We start from the raw sequence: 16,396 nt of genomic DNA on the forward strand, positions 1-16,396 counted from the left end.
TTCTAGGAAATGCCTCGCTGCCATCTCTCAAGGCCTGGCAAGCTTCTTGCACACAGGCCCACGAGGTATATGCGGCCCTGGGAGCCGTCCAGTCTACGGCGACGTGGCTCTGCCTCCGGAGAACACAGGCAGCCCACACCACGCAGCCACGGACAATACAGAAACGGGTGGGCCGGGTTCCAACAGAACTTGATCTACACAACACGCTGTGGTCTGCCAACCCTGCTCTGTAGGAAACTCTTTGTTGCTCCTTGGGCAGCTGGATGGTGGTGCGTGTTAACCTTTATTGCAAATTATGAGATCTTTGACATGCAAAGAGAACTACAAAGCCTATACCACACGGCTCCAGCCCATCTGGGGTGTTTTAAAAGTAAAATGCTGCCGTGACAGTGAGGTCGCTGTCGCTGCACTGCCCACGTACCCTCATCGGAGGAAGCATTCTCCTAACTAGGTCACGACTACTCCCGTTAGTTCCTGCACCAACCCACGTGTGTACCCACACACAGTAAGAGTGTTTAAGCTTATTTGACTAAATTATGCTACACGATGGACACCTGGGTGGCTCAGAGGTTGAGTGTCTACCTTCAGCTCAGGGTGTGATCCCCAGGGTCCTGGGATCGACTCCTGTATCGGGCTCCCCCCAGGGAGCCTGCTTCTCCCTCTGCCTGTCTCTACCTCTCTCTGTCTCTCTCATGAATAAATAAAATCTTTAAAACAAAATCATGCTACACAGTACATATTGTTCAGCAGTCAGTTCTGACATCATGCTGGGTCCTTCCCGTAGACTATTTTGCCAAATGCAGAGACCACAGTTACCCTATGTGCTCCCTCCTCACACACACTGGCCCTTCCACGCTTCTGCTATCACAAACAATCCTGCACCTGCCTCCCTGCGTCCCACCTCCTCTAAGGCACACACACCCACCACAGACTCCTGGGGCCACGGGCAGGCACATCTTCAACTCTGAGGCTACTGCTGTTTCATATACACCACCTAACTTCTCACGTGTAACACAGGGTGCAGGTGTAACCACACGCCAATGGTTCTCCCCTGCAATACCTCCACTCCCCCAGTCACTTAGACCTATCTCAAAATCAATAATGAAACAGCACGCAGTCTGTTTACCGCATACGGGGAAAGATGCTAGTATTTACAAACAAAAAAATAGCTGGTGTTAGCAAAGATGTGCGCTGGCGCCGCCAAGGATATACACTTGAGTAGTGGTCATGGGAAATGGTATGCGCTTCCTCAAAAAATTAGACAGGATTCCCATACGGCCCAGCAACCCCACTTCTGGGTATCCTCCTAAAAGGAACGAGAGCAGGGTATAACAGGTTATTCGTACACCGACGTTCCCAGCGTTATTCACAAGAGCTGAAACACAGACACCAAGTGCCCATCAACAAAGGAACGGGTAAGAAATGTGGTATGTATGGACAATGGGATATTACTCAGCCTTAAAAAGAAACACAAATTCTGACACCTGTCCCAGTATGGAAGAACCTGAGGGACGTGATGCTGGGTGAAGTCAGCCAGGCACGAAAAGATCAATACCACTTACACACGGGGGCTAGAGTCGTCAAGTTCAGAGACAGGAAGTAGGGCAGTGGGCACCAGGGGGTGGGGAGGGGCCAGGGGGCTGGTATTCCTGTTTGGGGAGATGAAGGAGTTCTGGACATGGACAGAGAGCTGCATGATAATGTGAAGCCAAATAATGCTACAATAAAACATGGTAAATTTGGGGGGCCCTGGCTGGCTCAGTCGGTGGAGCGTGCGATTCTTGATCTTGGCGGCATGAGTTCAAGCCCCGTGTTGAACACAGAGATTACCTAAAAACAATCTTAAAAAAAAAAAAAAATCTTTAAAAATGGTAAATTAAAAAAACTACTATTTACACTATCCTTTTAGAGGACTATTGGAAAATGGTTTATGTGAATGTCTACATAAAAAGGAGGCTTTTTCTTTTCATTTTAGAGCTTTTTGGACTCTTCTATCCATATCCACTTATTACTTTCATTTTTAAAATGACAATAATGGTTGAGGGGGCTCAAACTTAGGCAAAAATACATTACTTAAAATAACTTAAACATAAGCAGTCACAAATGCGGAACAAAGCACCCATCTTCCCAATTTAACTCAGGTAAAGACATTACGGTGACAGCTGTGTGGGAATCATGCCTCTAATTACCACGTACAGCGCTGCAGACCGTTAGCCTGATAAGTCATCAGTCCTAAATAGGGCAAGTAACAATTTTAACCAGAAATTCCTGAAACAAGGTTTCCCAATCCCTGGCAATATGCAAGACTGATGTAAGTGGCATGTGGATGAAGACTTCCTTCAGGTAATTAAGAAAAATAGAACATAAAAGTCAAATCCTTGACTTTTGGGATCTTGCTACTTCAATTTGGAAAAGAATGTCCAAAAGGATAGGATTTAATCCTCCCGCATATTTTACATAAGGTGTTTCTTTTCGGGGCGCCTGGCTGGCTCAGTCGATGGAGCATGTGACTCTTGATCTCGGGGTTGTGAGCTCCAGTGCCATGCTGGGTGCGGAGAGGACTTAAAAATAAAATCTTTAAAAAAATAAAGTGTTTCTCTTCTAGCTAGATCCCAGGGCAGAAGTGGTCCAGCAGTTCAGGTGATACTTCTCAGGATCCTGGAGTCTTCAAATAGCTGTATTCCAGGAGGAAGAGAGGACAGCTCAAGCCCACTTGGGGTCACTCAGAGCCAGTAGGGTACAGGCAAAAAATATACTAGAGACTTCTCTTAATATTTTTACTTTAAAAAAGCTAAGATGCTAAGATTAACATCCCACAGAGCAATGCAGAGCAACACTGGGATGCTCACAGGGAAGGTATCTGGAGGGAGGGCGGGACGTCCCCCCAGGAAGAGGGGCTGATCCTGGCTGCTCCCACCACACCCCCTTACTCCTACATGCCACACAATATGGGTGGCAGGTTCTTGGGGATTCGCAAGTTGTGTTACAACTACTTTATCTACATCAACCCTAACCAAGGTGACGAAGGGTCCTGCAGAGGAAGCATAACCGGAGGGTGGCTGCCTAGGGAGGTATGGTGAACAAAAAGATGGCAGAGCTACCTACATCTGGAGAGTAGGGTCTCATTACCAAAGCCATGAGAAAAAAAACAGAGCTGAGGAGCCTGGAGGGCTGTCAGTTGAGCATCAGCTTCTTGGTTTCGACTGGGGTCACGATCTCAGGGTGGTGGATCAAAACCTGCCTCGGGCTCTGCACTCAGTGTGGAGTATGCTGGGGATTCTGTTTCCCTCTCCCCCAACCCCTCCCCACCACATGTGCTCCCTCTCGTTCTCTCTAAAAAAGAATTGGGCGGAAAAAAGGCTTAGAAAACCAAAAAACAGGGCAGCCCTGGTGGCGCAGCGGTTTAGTGCCGCCTGCATCCCAGGGCATGATCCTGGAGACCAGGGATGGAGTCCCACGTCAGGCTCCCTGAATGGAGCTTGCTTCTCCCTCGGCCTGTGTCTCTGCCTCTCTCTCTGTCTCTGTGTGTTGCACATGAATAAGTAAAATCTTTAAAAACAAAAACAAAAAAACCCACAAAAAGAGCCCAATCAAGTCTTACTAAAAGTCCACCCAGACCCACCTTGACACCACCAAGGTCACTACTGGAAACAGATTTATAACCAACCTCACCAGCAGTGTGCGCAGTGCCCCAGTGTGTTAACGTCTGCTGCCATCATGATCACAAGATGTTTTAAAAACGCTATTTCCATTGCACAGTCATCTTTCCCTCGTTAAAAAATATAAGGAATATCCCTGAACACATCATGCCATCTACTTTTATCCTCACCTAGCTCCTCTCTTGGTCCCATCTCCCTGCCTCTGCTTCTAATTCTGATTTCCTGACTTCATTGTTTACCAATTAGAAAAAAAACTTCTTAGGGCTTATCCTATCTGTGCATACCTAAACACTTTATGGTCTTGCTCTTCAACTCTTACAATAGCAATTCATGCTGTAGGCAGCCTTCTGGGACTTCTTCCTTCACTCTGCGTTATTCAGATTCCCACACGGCGCGGTCATTCTCCCGCTCTGCTGCGTATTCCATCACGGGCCTAACACTGTGATTCGAGGATCCATTCTGCTGATGGGCATTTCTACACCAGTGTCCTGATACCCACGTATCAGAGCTTTTCTGCAGGCGGAGAACTGCTGGCTGGTAGGTTATGTGGAAGAGAATGCCAGTTCAGGCGAGCGTCAAAGGTCCTCGCTCATCTTCATGCTGACATTCAGTACCACCAGGCTTCCGGACCTGCACCCATCACAAAGGTGTGTCGTGGTACCTGTCACGGTTTTGGAATCAGGCACTTTCCTGATTCCAAGCGAGGCTGAACATCTCTTCCTATACTCTTACCAAGAGTAAAATGCCATTCATAATTTAATTTTACTTTTTTATAGGTTGTCTTCCTCGTTGGTCTGTATTCTTGCCACATTCTTGGTAGCCATCCTTTGCTGCTTTTGTCTCCAGTTCATGGCTCCCCATTTGCCTTTTCAGTGTTTTTTGGGAACACAAGTTGTTAACTTTAATGCAGCTGAATCTGTCATTTTTCTTTTACAGTTGGTGCTTTCTGAGTCTTGTTCAATAAATCTCCCATCCTGGGACACCTGGGTGGCTCAGTGGTTGAGCATCTGCCTTTGACTCAGGGCATGATCCTGGGGTTGGGGATCAAGTTCCGCATTGGGCTCCTTGCAGGGAGCCTTCTTCTCCCTCTGCCTACATCTCTGCCTTTCTCTCTGTGTCTCTCACAAATAAATAAAATCTTAAAGAAAAAAAAAATCTCCCATCGCAAGGTCAGAGAGAGATTTGTCAATGTTTGTTTGTTAAGAGCAAAATATTTGCTCTTGATATTAAATTTTTAATGCATTTTTTTGTGCATGGCTATGTTGTGCAATGGGGATCCTATTGCTTTTTCCATATGTAAGCCTGAGTTCAAAGTTCTATTTAACTCAAAAGGGAGACACGTGAAAAACCCACCTGTCACACATTTGCAAGTGTACGTGGGTCTGTTTCTAGTTGGGAGACCCCCTTCCCTTATTCAATACTATGACATTTTAATTTCTCTAACTTGACAAAGACTTCATAGTTTGTAGGGCATCTCTCTTCTCATACTCTCTTTCAGAAGTGTCTTGGTGATTTCGAGTCTTTTGCCCTGCTTTTTCATATAAATTTTAGAATCAGGTGGAACGGGACGCCTGGGTGGCTCAGCAGTTGAGCATCTTGCCTTTGGCTCAGGGCATGAATCTGGGGTCCTGGGATCAAGTCCCACATCAGGGTCCCTGGAGGGACCCTGCTACTCCCCCTGCCTGTGTCTCTGCCTCTCTGTGTCTGTGTCTCTCATGAATGAATACATAAAATCTTAGGAAAAAAAAAAAAAAAAGAATCAAGTGGAGCTACATTAATCTGGGGAAAAACCATAATTTTTATAATACTGAGGCTTCCCTCCAAAGGCAGCTATTTTCATGTATATAGATTACTGTGTAATGTCCTTCAGTGAAGGATTTCTTAGTAAATTTAGGTCTAGATACTTTATTACTTTTGTTATTATAAATTTTGTATAGTAATAAATATTTTTTAAAGATTTTACTGTTTGACAGAGAGAGACAGCGTGAGCACAAGCAGGGGGAGCTGCAGGCAGAGGGAGAGGGAGAAGCAGGCTCCCCACTGAGCAGGGAGCCCAATGTGGGGCTCAATCTCAGGACTGTGGGATCATGACCCAAGCTGAAGTCAGATGCTTAACCTAAGCCACCCAGGCACCCCTACGGTAGCAAAATTTAAAGAACACTCCTTGTTGTTTGCTGTAGAGAAATTCAACTAACTTTCTGTACATTGATGTTGTATCTAGTCACATTGTCAAATTTTTAATTTATAGATTCTTTTGCTTTTCAATGCAGGAATGTCATTTTCAAGTTAACAATAGTGGGCTCCTTCCTTTTGTCTCCTAGGTCACCCCTCTGGCTAGGACCGGCACATCTTCAACATGGAGAGAGACCCCATTTCACTCTGTATTTTAAAGGGTACGCTTCCAATATTTTCCTATCTAGAATGTTTCTTTTGTAGTGTTTGGTAGGTACCCTTTATCAAGATAAGGGAATGCCTTCCTATCGCTCCTTTGCTAAAAATTTTTCATAAATTTCTCTTTTGGGCATTATTTTCAGGTGACCTTTCTCTTTTAATCTGTTGATATGGTAATTAAGGAAGCAAAATTAGTACTCTCTTACATAGTACTTACTGTGTGCCAAGCACTATTTTAAGCACTTTACATAACTCATTCAAGCTTCCCAACAGCACGACTGGGGAGATATTATTACCTTGCAGATGAGGAAGAGGAAGCTTTAAAGGGCCAGGTAACATTCTTGAGAAACACAGCCTTTTTTTTTTTTTTTTTTTTAAATTTTTTATTCATGATAGACATAGAGAGAGAGAGAGGCACAGATACAGGCAGAGGGAGAAGCAGGCTCCATGCCGGGAACCCGACGCGGGACTCGATCCCTGGTCTCCAGGATCACGCCCTGGGCCAAAGGCAGGTGCCAAACTGCGGAGCCACCCAGGGATCCCAGGATCACAGCATTTAGGTGCAGAGCCAGAACACAACTCAGCAGGCCAAGCTCCAGAGAGAAGTACTGTTACCTGTTGTGCTGTGCTCTCTTTATAATCACACGTCAAGATTTTCTGGTATTAGAACATCCCTGCCTTACTAGGATGAACATAAATTGCTCACGGTGTTAGAAGACTATTGCATTTGGTAGAAGTTTTGTAACTACAATTATAAGACAGGACTGTCATTTTTCTTTCTCATACTGTACTAGTTTACTTTTGCTACTCAAGTTATAAGAACCTCATAAAATGAGCTGGGAGTTCTCTTTTCCTATTCTCTGGAAGAATTTGTGAAGCACTACAACAATCTGTTTCTCAAAATTTTCATAAAGCTCATCCATAAATCATCTCAGCCTGGCATTTTCTTCATGGGAAGATTTTTAACCACTGATTTAATTTCTTTAATAGTTAAAAGGCTTTCTACTTCTTCAGTTTTGGTAAGTTACATTTTATTTCATCTTTACCCATTTTGTATTTCTACTCTGGGGCATGTTTTATGACATACATAAGACACTGACTGGCTGCAGAGTCACCGAATACACACAATTTGGACATATTTTTTGAAAACACATTTCTCTGCTTAGGTACTCATTTTCAGAACAGTTTGGGACCAACGCTCTACCCGAGTGACTGGCTTCCACGGCCCATCCTACAGCAGGCACATGTCAAATTTAGATTTTATCAATTACTACCTCTTGGACATCACTCCTAAGTCTGACCCAGGCCGAAGGGCTTGTCTAATCAGGAGACTTCCCAGTCCCCACAACTCCTGGCCCACCCCCTGCTGCCGGCTCACACTCACAGTTGCGCGTATGCTCCTTGGAGAGCAGGTAGTTGGCCAGAGGCGGGGTGTAGGTCAAGCACTGTATGGTCGAGTTCAGAAAGCAGGTGTTGCCTAGGTTGTGGAGCCCCGCTCCCACGCGGTAAACCCGCTCCCACTTCAGGGACAGCCGCTCCGTGGGGAAGAGCACTTTCTGTGGGGCAGGAACACCATCACCACCACTCTCATACGCATGCTCGCTCCCTGCGGGAGAAAGGGACAGGGAAGAAAGGAGGGCTCAAGTCTATGCAGAGGCAGACCACAAAAAAGAAATCGCTGATACGCACGCTCGGCATGCGCTTGCCAAGACACAGTGTCAAAGGGTAACTGGTGTCCCCACTGACTGGAAGTTACTAGAAAGCCCAGGAGAAAACTCAGTCATCCCATGGCTCTTGCAGACTGCTTACGTCTGGAATCAAGAAGCCCTCCATGAGAAGAGGACACTCAGACAATCAACAGCTGGAGCCAGGCCTCAGCACTCTGAAGCCCAGCCCATTTCTCTTGCTTGTTTCCTAGCCCCGCCCTGGATTCTATCAAAAGCACACAAGTTCCAAGGCCTCTCTGAGAACACAGATTTCTTTAAGACCAAACCTGTATCATTATTTCCTTAACTATAGGGCCACTGACCCCATAGAAACTTCACAACTCTCTGACCACAATCTGTTTGTTTGTTTTTTTTCCCCACAATCTGTTGTTCCTCCTAATCAGTCAACACTTTGTCCACCCACTTGGTCAACACACAGTGAGACCCCTTCTACCAGCCAACCACACGTCTGTACCCTGTCTCCTGGCCTGTGGCTCATCTCCACTCCTGTGGCGACCGGCTCCCTCCGTTTTAGGGTTTAGCAAGACATATTTGCTCTTCAATGACTCCAGCTGATAGGAGAAACTCTTGCTGGCTGGCTCAAACTCGATCTTCTGTAGAAGGACCTTCTTTGCAGAGGAGGCCAGAAGTTTCCCCAGCTCTCCATCATCAGCCAAGTCCTTACGGCCGGGTTTCAGGGCTTCCTTCAATTTATCGACTATTGGCATGGTGCATCACTGTAGAGACAAAAAAGAACACAGAGCGATGAGTGACTAGGTCTCAAGAACCAAGCATCACTTCTCTGAAAACGTCCTCTGGTCTTTACGGATGCTAGCTGCCATGGAAGCTTCTTTGGATTGGTTACCAACTGTACAAATGAAGTGTGAAAAATGGAGACATATTACCAACCACTTGGCCAGAGCAGAATCCACACTTCTCTCAAAAAGATAAGGTGCTTTTCACAAACTGCACCAAAGAGACAATAGTAGCAGGGAGGCTGGCTGAGCCTGCGGAAGGCATCTCTTCAATAACAGACTATGGACACCAGCTTGGTGCGGTTTCCTTCAAAAGGTGACCATGTGGTCCTAATGTCTGCTCAAAAACAGGAAAATACTGATTCTCAGAAGATACTCTGCTTGCACACATAAACCCATATGATAAAAGAATCAGGGGATCCCTGGGTGGCTCAGCAGATGGGTGCCTGCCTTTGGCCCAGGGCGTGATCCTGGAGACCCGGGATCAAGTCCCACATCGGGCTCCCTACATGGAGCCTGCTTCTCCCTCTGCCTGTGTCTCTGCCTCTCTCTCTATGTCTCTCATGAATGAATGAATAAAAAGAAAAGAAAAGAAAAGAAAAGAAAAGAAAAAAAGAAAAGAAAAGAGAAAAGAAAAGAAAAGAAAAGAAAAGAAAAGAAAAGAAAAGAAAAGAAAAGAAAGAAAAGAAAAGAAATCAGCACAGTGACTTATGTAAGCACACCTTTCTGTTCAGGCTCCTACTCTCCGAGATGAAGGCCAAAGGTCACATGTAGTCACTGAGATGCTGCTAGTCCACACGGAGATACACTGTAAGTATAAAATATACAACAGATTTCAAAGACTTAGCATATGAATATAAAATATCTGAGGGCACTTGAGTGGCTCAGTCAGTTAAGCATCTATCTACCTTCAGCTCAAGTCATGATCCTGGAATCCCAAGATGGATCCCGTTGAAGGGGGGGATTTTCCCTGCTCAACAGGGAGTCTGCTTCTCCCTCCCACTCCGCTCCTCCCCCCTGCTCATGCTCATCGCCACACATGCCCTCTTTCTCATTCACTTTCCCTCAAATAAATAAATAAAATCTTTAAAAAAAAGAAAAGAATGTGGGATGCCTGGGTGGCTCAGTGCTTGAGTGCCTTCAGCTCAGGTCACGATTCTGGGGTCCTGGGATCGAGTCCCACATTGGGCTCCCCCCAGGAAGCCTGCTTCTCCCTCTGCCTGTGTCTCTGCCTCTCTCTGTGTCTCTCATGAATAAATAAAATCTTTTAAAAAATAAGAAGAATGTGAAACATTTCAATTTTTAGACTGGTTATATGCTAAAATGATAATTTGCATATATTGAGTTAAATATGTTATGAAATTAATTTCAGTTGCCTTTTATTTTTTAACATGGCTACTGCAAAATTTTAAATTATACTTATTAAATTGTAAAATTATACTTTAAATTTTAAATTATTGGATGGTGCTTGTACAGATGATCTTTCTGAAAGTGAGGGAGGAGAGACAGGAGAGTGGCAGGACTAGAATAGTACATATAAGAAGCTCCAATTTAAGAGGGAAGTGACAGTTCCAGGCTGGAGTGTGACAGGACTGGTTTCTCCCTTCACTAATCAGCTGTAAATTCCAGGAAGAACCACTGTTGACTTTCCAGCTCCTGTTCTGTGTAAATTAGGGCTTGAAAGCAGTACCCATCGTGGTTTTGAGGTGACCCAGGTGAGTGCTGGCTGCAGCTGCTAGAAACACTAAAAGACCAGGAATCCCCTCCATCACCTCTGATTGCTACACTTGTACCCACCACTGTTCTTTACTACTATCTCTCAACTCAACCATCTCAGCCGAAGCTCAAGGGCCATTTGAGTCACAATTAGAAAAAGATGTTCCTTAAACTGCTCACTCTTGGGCAGCACCGGTGGCCCAGTGGTTTAGCGCCACCTTCGGCCCGAGGTGTGATCCTGGAGACCTAGGATCGAGTCCCACATCAGGCTCCCTGCATGGAGCCTGCTTCTCTCTCTGCCCCTGCCCCCCTCTCTCTCTATCTCTGTCTGTCATGAATAAATAAATACAATCTTAAAAAAGAAAGATTTAAAAAAAAATAAACTGCTCACTCTTATCAGAAAAATGACTCCTTTAGGCATCCAGCAGCCAGCCTGGCACAGGAGCACCAACTAAGTAAGTGTATCCCAGAACTCAGTGAAAGGATCGCTTATGAAACCATTCAAGTTTATCCTTATGGAGCATCTCATGCCCCACTGGGGTCAAATTTCTTAATCTACGAAACCTTCTGCAGGTGTGCCTGGCTGGCTCGGTCAGTAGAGCATGAGACACTTGACCTTGGGGCTGTAAGTTCTAGCCCCATGTTGGGTGGAGAGATTAGTTAAAAATAAAATCTTAAAAAAAAAAAACTGCAAAAAATAGAAATGTAAGAAACTTATTTTTTAAAATGTAAGCACCTGGGATCCCTGGGTGGCACAGCGGTTTGGCGCCTGCCTTTGGCCCAGGGCACGACTCTGGAGACCCGGGATCAAATCCCACGTCAGGCTCCCTGCATGGAGCCTCCTTCTCCCTCTGCCTGTGTCTCTGCCTCTCTCTCTCTCTCTCTCTCTCTCTGTGTGACTATCATGAATAAATAAAATCTTTTAAAAATAAAAAATAAAAAATAAATAAAATGTAAGCACTTATTCTTTGAAGAAATCAAAAGAACCTTTCCTAAGGGGAATTATCTTTTATTTTTTTTTAAAGATTTTATTTATTTATTCATGAGAGACACAGAGAGAGAGGCAGAGACACAGGCAGAGGGAGAGACAGGCTCCATGCAGGGAGCCGGACGTGGGACTTGATCTAGGGGCTCCAGGATCAGGCCTTGGGCTGAAGGCGGCACTAAACCGCTAAGCCACCTGGGCTGTCCCTAAGGGGAATTATCTAAGTGTTCCCACCAACTGAACAATAGCTGCTGGGCTATAAGCACATAACTTGGAGAAATGAAAAAGTACTTCCAAACCTCTGCTGGCTTACCTGGGGTGTCTGAACTTGGGCGTGTTGCTGCTGCAGCATGGGGTCAGGTTCCGGGCCAGACTGGGCAGGTGCAACACAGGACCCGATTCACCAGCTCCTCGGCTATGCCCCGTTAAATCACCAAAGCTGCAAGTCTGTCGTTCAGAACAGGCGTCAGAATCTGTGGGGTGAACAGAGCACCACGTGAGGCCACTTGCTTCCACTATCTCCTCAGCCCCATTGTGTGGACACAGAGCAGAAAGGCTATCTATCTGGAAGAGTCGGCAGGAAGGCTGAAGGAGTATGGGTAGTGCTGGATTTAGGAAGAGTCTGGAGAAGAACTGAACTGACTGGCTACAAATTATTACAATGTGCATGATATGAAAACGCTGCCCTTTGCTTTGTATCTTAACGTTCCGGCCAGTGATAAGCCCAATGAACAAAAGTCGTTAGTGAACTCCAGTCTAAATCACTTTTCAAAGAGTAAGAGGTAATAATCCCTTCACCTCCAACTTCCAGATTTCACAAACCAGTAGAATTTCAAAAGCAAAACAAAGGAGCAGAAAGAATTGCCACGTTTTCACTTTGCTAAGTGCAGATTTTTTTTTTAAACTACCATCCACAATCACTATGATTACATAAAATTACTTAAAAGTTTTTTTGCTGTGAAAACGTTCAGATACATACAAAGTGGTGGGAACAACACAGGGACCACCATGCTCTCCTTATACAGGCCTAACCCTGATTCCTCTTCTGTCCCCACATTATCGACAACAGATTTCGGATACGTCGTCCCTCGTATCCATAAATAATAGCACACCGACGTCAAAATAAAGGGAGAACATAATAAATCTGATCTCAGGATAAAAGCCAACCTGTAAGGTGAAGATTCCGGTCGCGCAAAGATCTCCCTACAACATCCCCGTCTTAACCAAAACTCATACCTCACTATGGACAGGTGAGGACACAGATGGACATGGGTCCAAGGTCATATGTTTGGGAACCAAACAGCAAGGGGATGAACAGAACTTGGAAGATACAACACAATTTCTTTCAAGAGAAGTAATTTAAAGAACATGTATCCCACAGCCTGCTCCTCAATGTGGGAATCAGATTTTGAACAATTTTTCCATTTCTGACAAATCTCTGTGTCACCAATTGCACCCAAAACATCAACAATAGCCAAAAAATTATTTCTCTCTGAGGCGTAGGAACCCAGAGAAAAATGTCCTTGTAGTCATCAGCAAGCCCTCTGAGGTGCATATCTGACAACATGCTCTTCAGAGCTCAGGAAGGATGCTCCCTCCGCTCCACCACAGTCCAGGAGCAGCTCAGGCTTCTCCGTATTTCTACCCCCAAGAGTAGGCAAACACAGCATCCGCAAAACACCCTTCAAGCATATTCTCTCTCCCTCCTCCCTGTAAATTCTCTTTTCCAGGATGAAATGCACTCAAGACTCACAGGGTCAACCACGTGCTGGTGGGGGAGGAGCCCCAGTGGACAGAGCCTGGGCCTCCCTGGGGCACTTTCACAGGGGCCTCCAGGCTCTTCTGCAGAGTCTGCAGAACACCAGGCTCCAGCCAGGAAAGCGTAAGCAGAGCCTCCCTCTCCTTGGAGGCCTGATTCTAGGCATCTCCTCTGGAAAGCGGGCTGGCCACGATGCTTGCCGCCCTCATGTTTTAGAATGCTGCTCTACCTCGCTCCGAGAACCCTATGGGAGACTCAACACTACCAACCACAGGGGTATTTTAAAACCTCACATCTTGTCCCCACCCACTCACATTCTCCATGACCATGACCCTGAAGAAGTTTACCTTCTTTCCCACATTTCTTTAAAAGAGGGAAAAAAGAAATTTCACCACTGCTGCCAAACAGAACAGGCTCCTCCACATTTTGACTAGTCTGGGTCCTGCGTTAATGATGCTTCTCTGGGACTGTGCTCAAGACCCACATGGGCCCTTGCCTCCCCGGACTCCCTAGGGCTCTGGGCTCCGCAGCTCTCTCCTCCACCACCGGTCGGGGTTCCCTGGGAACTGCAAAGAGCACACCTCCTGGACCCTCAAACTGTCGGGGAACGTGCAACCCTGCGCCTCCCCTGTGGATCCTGGAGCCCTGGCAGACCGCGCTCCCTGGACCTCCCCGTGGACCCCCGAACACTCGCAGACGGCACGCCCCTGACGTCCCCGGGACCCCCGAGCACTCGCAGACCGTGTGCCCCTGACGTCCCCGGGACCCCCGAACACTCGCAGACCGTGTGCCCCTGACGTCCCCGGGACCCCGGAGCACTCGCAGACCGTGGGCCCCAGACCCCTCCCTGTGGATTCCGGAGCTTTCGCGGGCTGAGCGCCCCAGACCTCCCTGTGGACCCCCTAACCCTCGCGGACCGCGCGCCCCGGAGCCTCTCACAGCGTAGCCCCAACTCTGGGCTAACAGAGCATCCCTGGGCCCTCCCCATGGGCACCTGAGCCCCGTGCGGACCGCGCGCCCCTAACCTCCCCGGGACCCTCAGCCCCCGCGAACCGCGCGCCCCTCACCTCCCCGGGACTCCCGAGCCCTCGCAGACCACGCGCCCCGAACCTCCCCGTGGACCCCCCACCTCCCCGGGACCCCTCCCCGACCTCCCCGGGACCCCGGAGCCCTCGCAGACCGCGCGCCTCGGACCTCCCCATAGGCCCCCCCGACGTCCCCGTGGACCCCCCAGCCCCCGCGGACCGCGCACCTCAGACCTCCCCGTGGACCCCCCCCGACCTCCCCGGAGCCCCCGCGGACCGCGCGCCCCGGACCTCCCCGTGGACCCCCCCGACCTCCCCGGGACCCCCCCGACCTCCCCGTGGACCCCGAGCCCCCGCGGACCGCGCGCCCCGGACCTCCCCGTGGACCCCCCCGACCTCCCCGGGACCCCCCCGACCTCCCCGGGACCCCGGAGCCCCCGCAGACTGCGCGCCTCGGACCTCCCCGTGGACCCCCCCGACCTCCCCGGGACCCCGGAGCCCCCGCGGACCGCGCGCCCCGGACTCCCCGTGGGCCCCCCCGACCTCCCCGGGACCCCCCCGACCTCCCCGAGGACCCCGAGCCCCCGCGGACCCCCCCGACCTCCCCGGGACCCCGGGGCCTCTCCCAGACAGCGCGGCCCCGGCTCGGGGCTAACGGAGCATCCCTGGGCCCTCCCCGCGGCCCGAGCCCCGCGCGGACGCGCACGTCTCCCCCGGGCGCCCCCCTGCAGGCCGCACCTTCCCGCGCCCCAGGCCCAGCGGACGCCCTCCACCCGGCCGGACGCGCAGCCTCCCCTCGGCCCGTGCGCCAGCCTCCCCGGCCTCGGCGGGCCCGGCTGCAGGCCCGCGGCGCTGGCGTCTCCTCCGCCCGGGCCCCGCACACGCACCATCCGGGCCTCGGGCGCCTCACACACGTGTCACGGCGACACTTAAAGGGGCCGCAGCTGGCGGCCCGCGCTGCCGGACTCGGGAGGTCTTGGCCGCTTTAAGAGGCGGGGCTAGCCGCGTCCCCGCTCCCTGGGCCCGCCCACAGCCGGTCTGCGCAGCCGATACGTCACCCTGCCGCCCGCGGCCGCGCCGGGCTACGCGATGACGCAAGCACGCAGAGCCGGGGCGCCCCGCCCCCTTGGCCCGAGCCGGGCGAGTTCCCGGAGAGCACGTGAGGCTCCCGCTTCCGGGTCCCTAACGCGGGTCCCTAACGCGGGTCCCTAACGAGGGTCCCAGCCCGGGTCTCCGCGGCCCTTTAGTGACCGCGCGGCGGACGGGGCGCAGGGAGGGCAGCGGGCCCAGCAGGGCGGGGGGCGCGGAGGCCGAGCGGAGGCTGGGAGCGGGGGAGCCGTGGCGTCCGACCTTTGGATGGCGGGGGGGGGGGGGAGGCGGGGGGGGGCGACCTGCCATCCCCGACCGCCCTCCTGACCCCCAAAAGCACCGGCCCGTGACGATTCCGTTAAGCTTCTGCTGGAATGCTTGCAAATGCGCATTGCTTCTGCAGTGTTTTTAAAAACCCTTTTCACCGAGTCCTTGCTTCCCCTCCCCCCCGGGGGCGCGGGTGCTGACCCGCCCGGGGCACGGAGGCGCGAGGGCGGGCGGTAAACGACCTTCCCCCAAACCGTAGCCCTGTGACGCTGGCCTTCCCGGGGGGCTGGGGGAGCTCCGGGGTGCAGGGCCTGCTGCGGCGGGCGCCGCTGCCCCTGCAGGCGAGACGGGGTGCAGAGCCTGCCTGCACCGGGTGCCGCTGCCCCTGCAGATGGGATGGGGTGCAGGGCCTGCTGCAGCGGGTGCCGCTGCCCCTGCAGGCGGGGACGGGGTGCAGAGCCTGCCTGCACCGGGTGCCGCTGCCGCTGCCCCTGCAGATGGGACGGGGTGCAGGGCCTGCTGCGGCGGGTGCCGCTGCCCCTGCAGGCGGGATGGGGTGCAGAGCCGCAGGAGGTGTGAGGGGACTTTCACCTTCTGCGGGCTCCGTGGGTTCCGGTGTCCTGAAAAAGACAAGCAGGCAGAAAGGATGCGGTAGGAGCCTGAGACCGAGCCTGGGAGAGTCCAGCCCCCAAGAGCTTCAGACTGAGATTTATTCCTGGTGTCAGCCCGTCCCGGCCGGAGACAAGGATTCCAACAAAACCAGCCCTCACGCCTGATAACGCGTTTATCAGTGACAAAGTGTGGGGGCAGGTTGGAAGGGGTGGCCACTGGCAGGGGAATGAGGAGACTTGGGTTTTATCCCAGTGCTGCCCTAATTAGCAGGTTGCTCTGGACAGTTAACGACCCTAGGCCTGGGTTTCCTGGACAGTGGAGGAAAGGCGAGCTCCGGCCCAAAACCAAAGACGTTTGTTTCCATTGCTGAGCTGACACTCCCCACTGCTTTGCCTACAGTATATGCTTTAATCCTCATGGCAAACCCACAAA

At 50.5% G+C, this 16,396-nt stretch overlaps 1 protein-coding gene across 4 annotated transcripts in view; it reads right to left on the reverse strand.

Annotated features, from left to right (window-relative positions):
* Nucleotides 1-15,001, reverse strand: part of USP36 (ubiquitin specific peptidase 36) — a 39,984-nt gene extending 24,983 nt beyond the window's left edge. For 2 of the 4 annotated variants that reach the window (XM_077854457.1, XM_077854453.1), the window contains exons 1-5: nt 14,735-14,875; nt 11,526-11,685; nt 9,234-9,319; nt 8,232-8,493; nt 7,435-7,656 (exon numbers count right to left, since the gene is read on the reverse strand). In XM_077854457.1, coding sequence (XP_077710583.1) covers nt 7,435-7,656; nt 8,232-8,484 — 475 coding nt within the window. In that variant the 5' untranslated portion in view covers nt 8,485-8,493; nt 9,234-9,319; nt 11,526-11,685; nt 14,735-14,875. The other 2 variants (XM_077854454.1, XM_077854456.1) reach the window with 2 other exon arrangements.
* Nucleotides 15,002-16,396: the final 1,395 nt, after the last annotated feature.

The sequence above is a fragment of the Canis aureus genome, chromosome 16 (assembly GCF_053574225.1).
Source record: "Canis aureus isolate CA01 chromosome 16, VMU_Caureus_v.1.0, whole genome shotgun sequence".
Taxonomy (NCBI): Eukaryota; Metazoa; Chordata; class Mammalia; order Carnivora; family Canidae; genus Canis; species Canis aureus.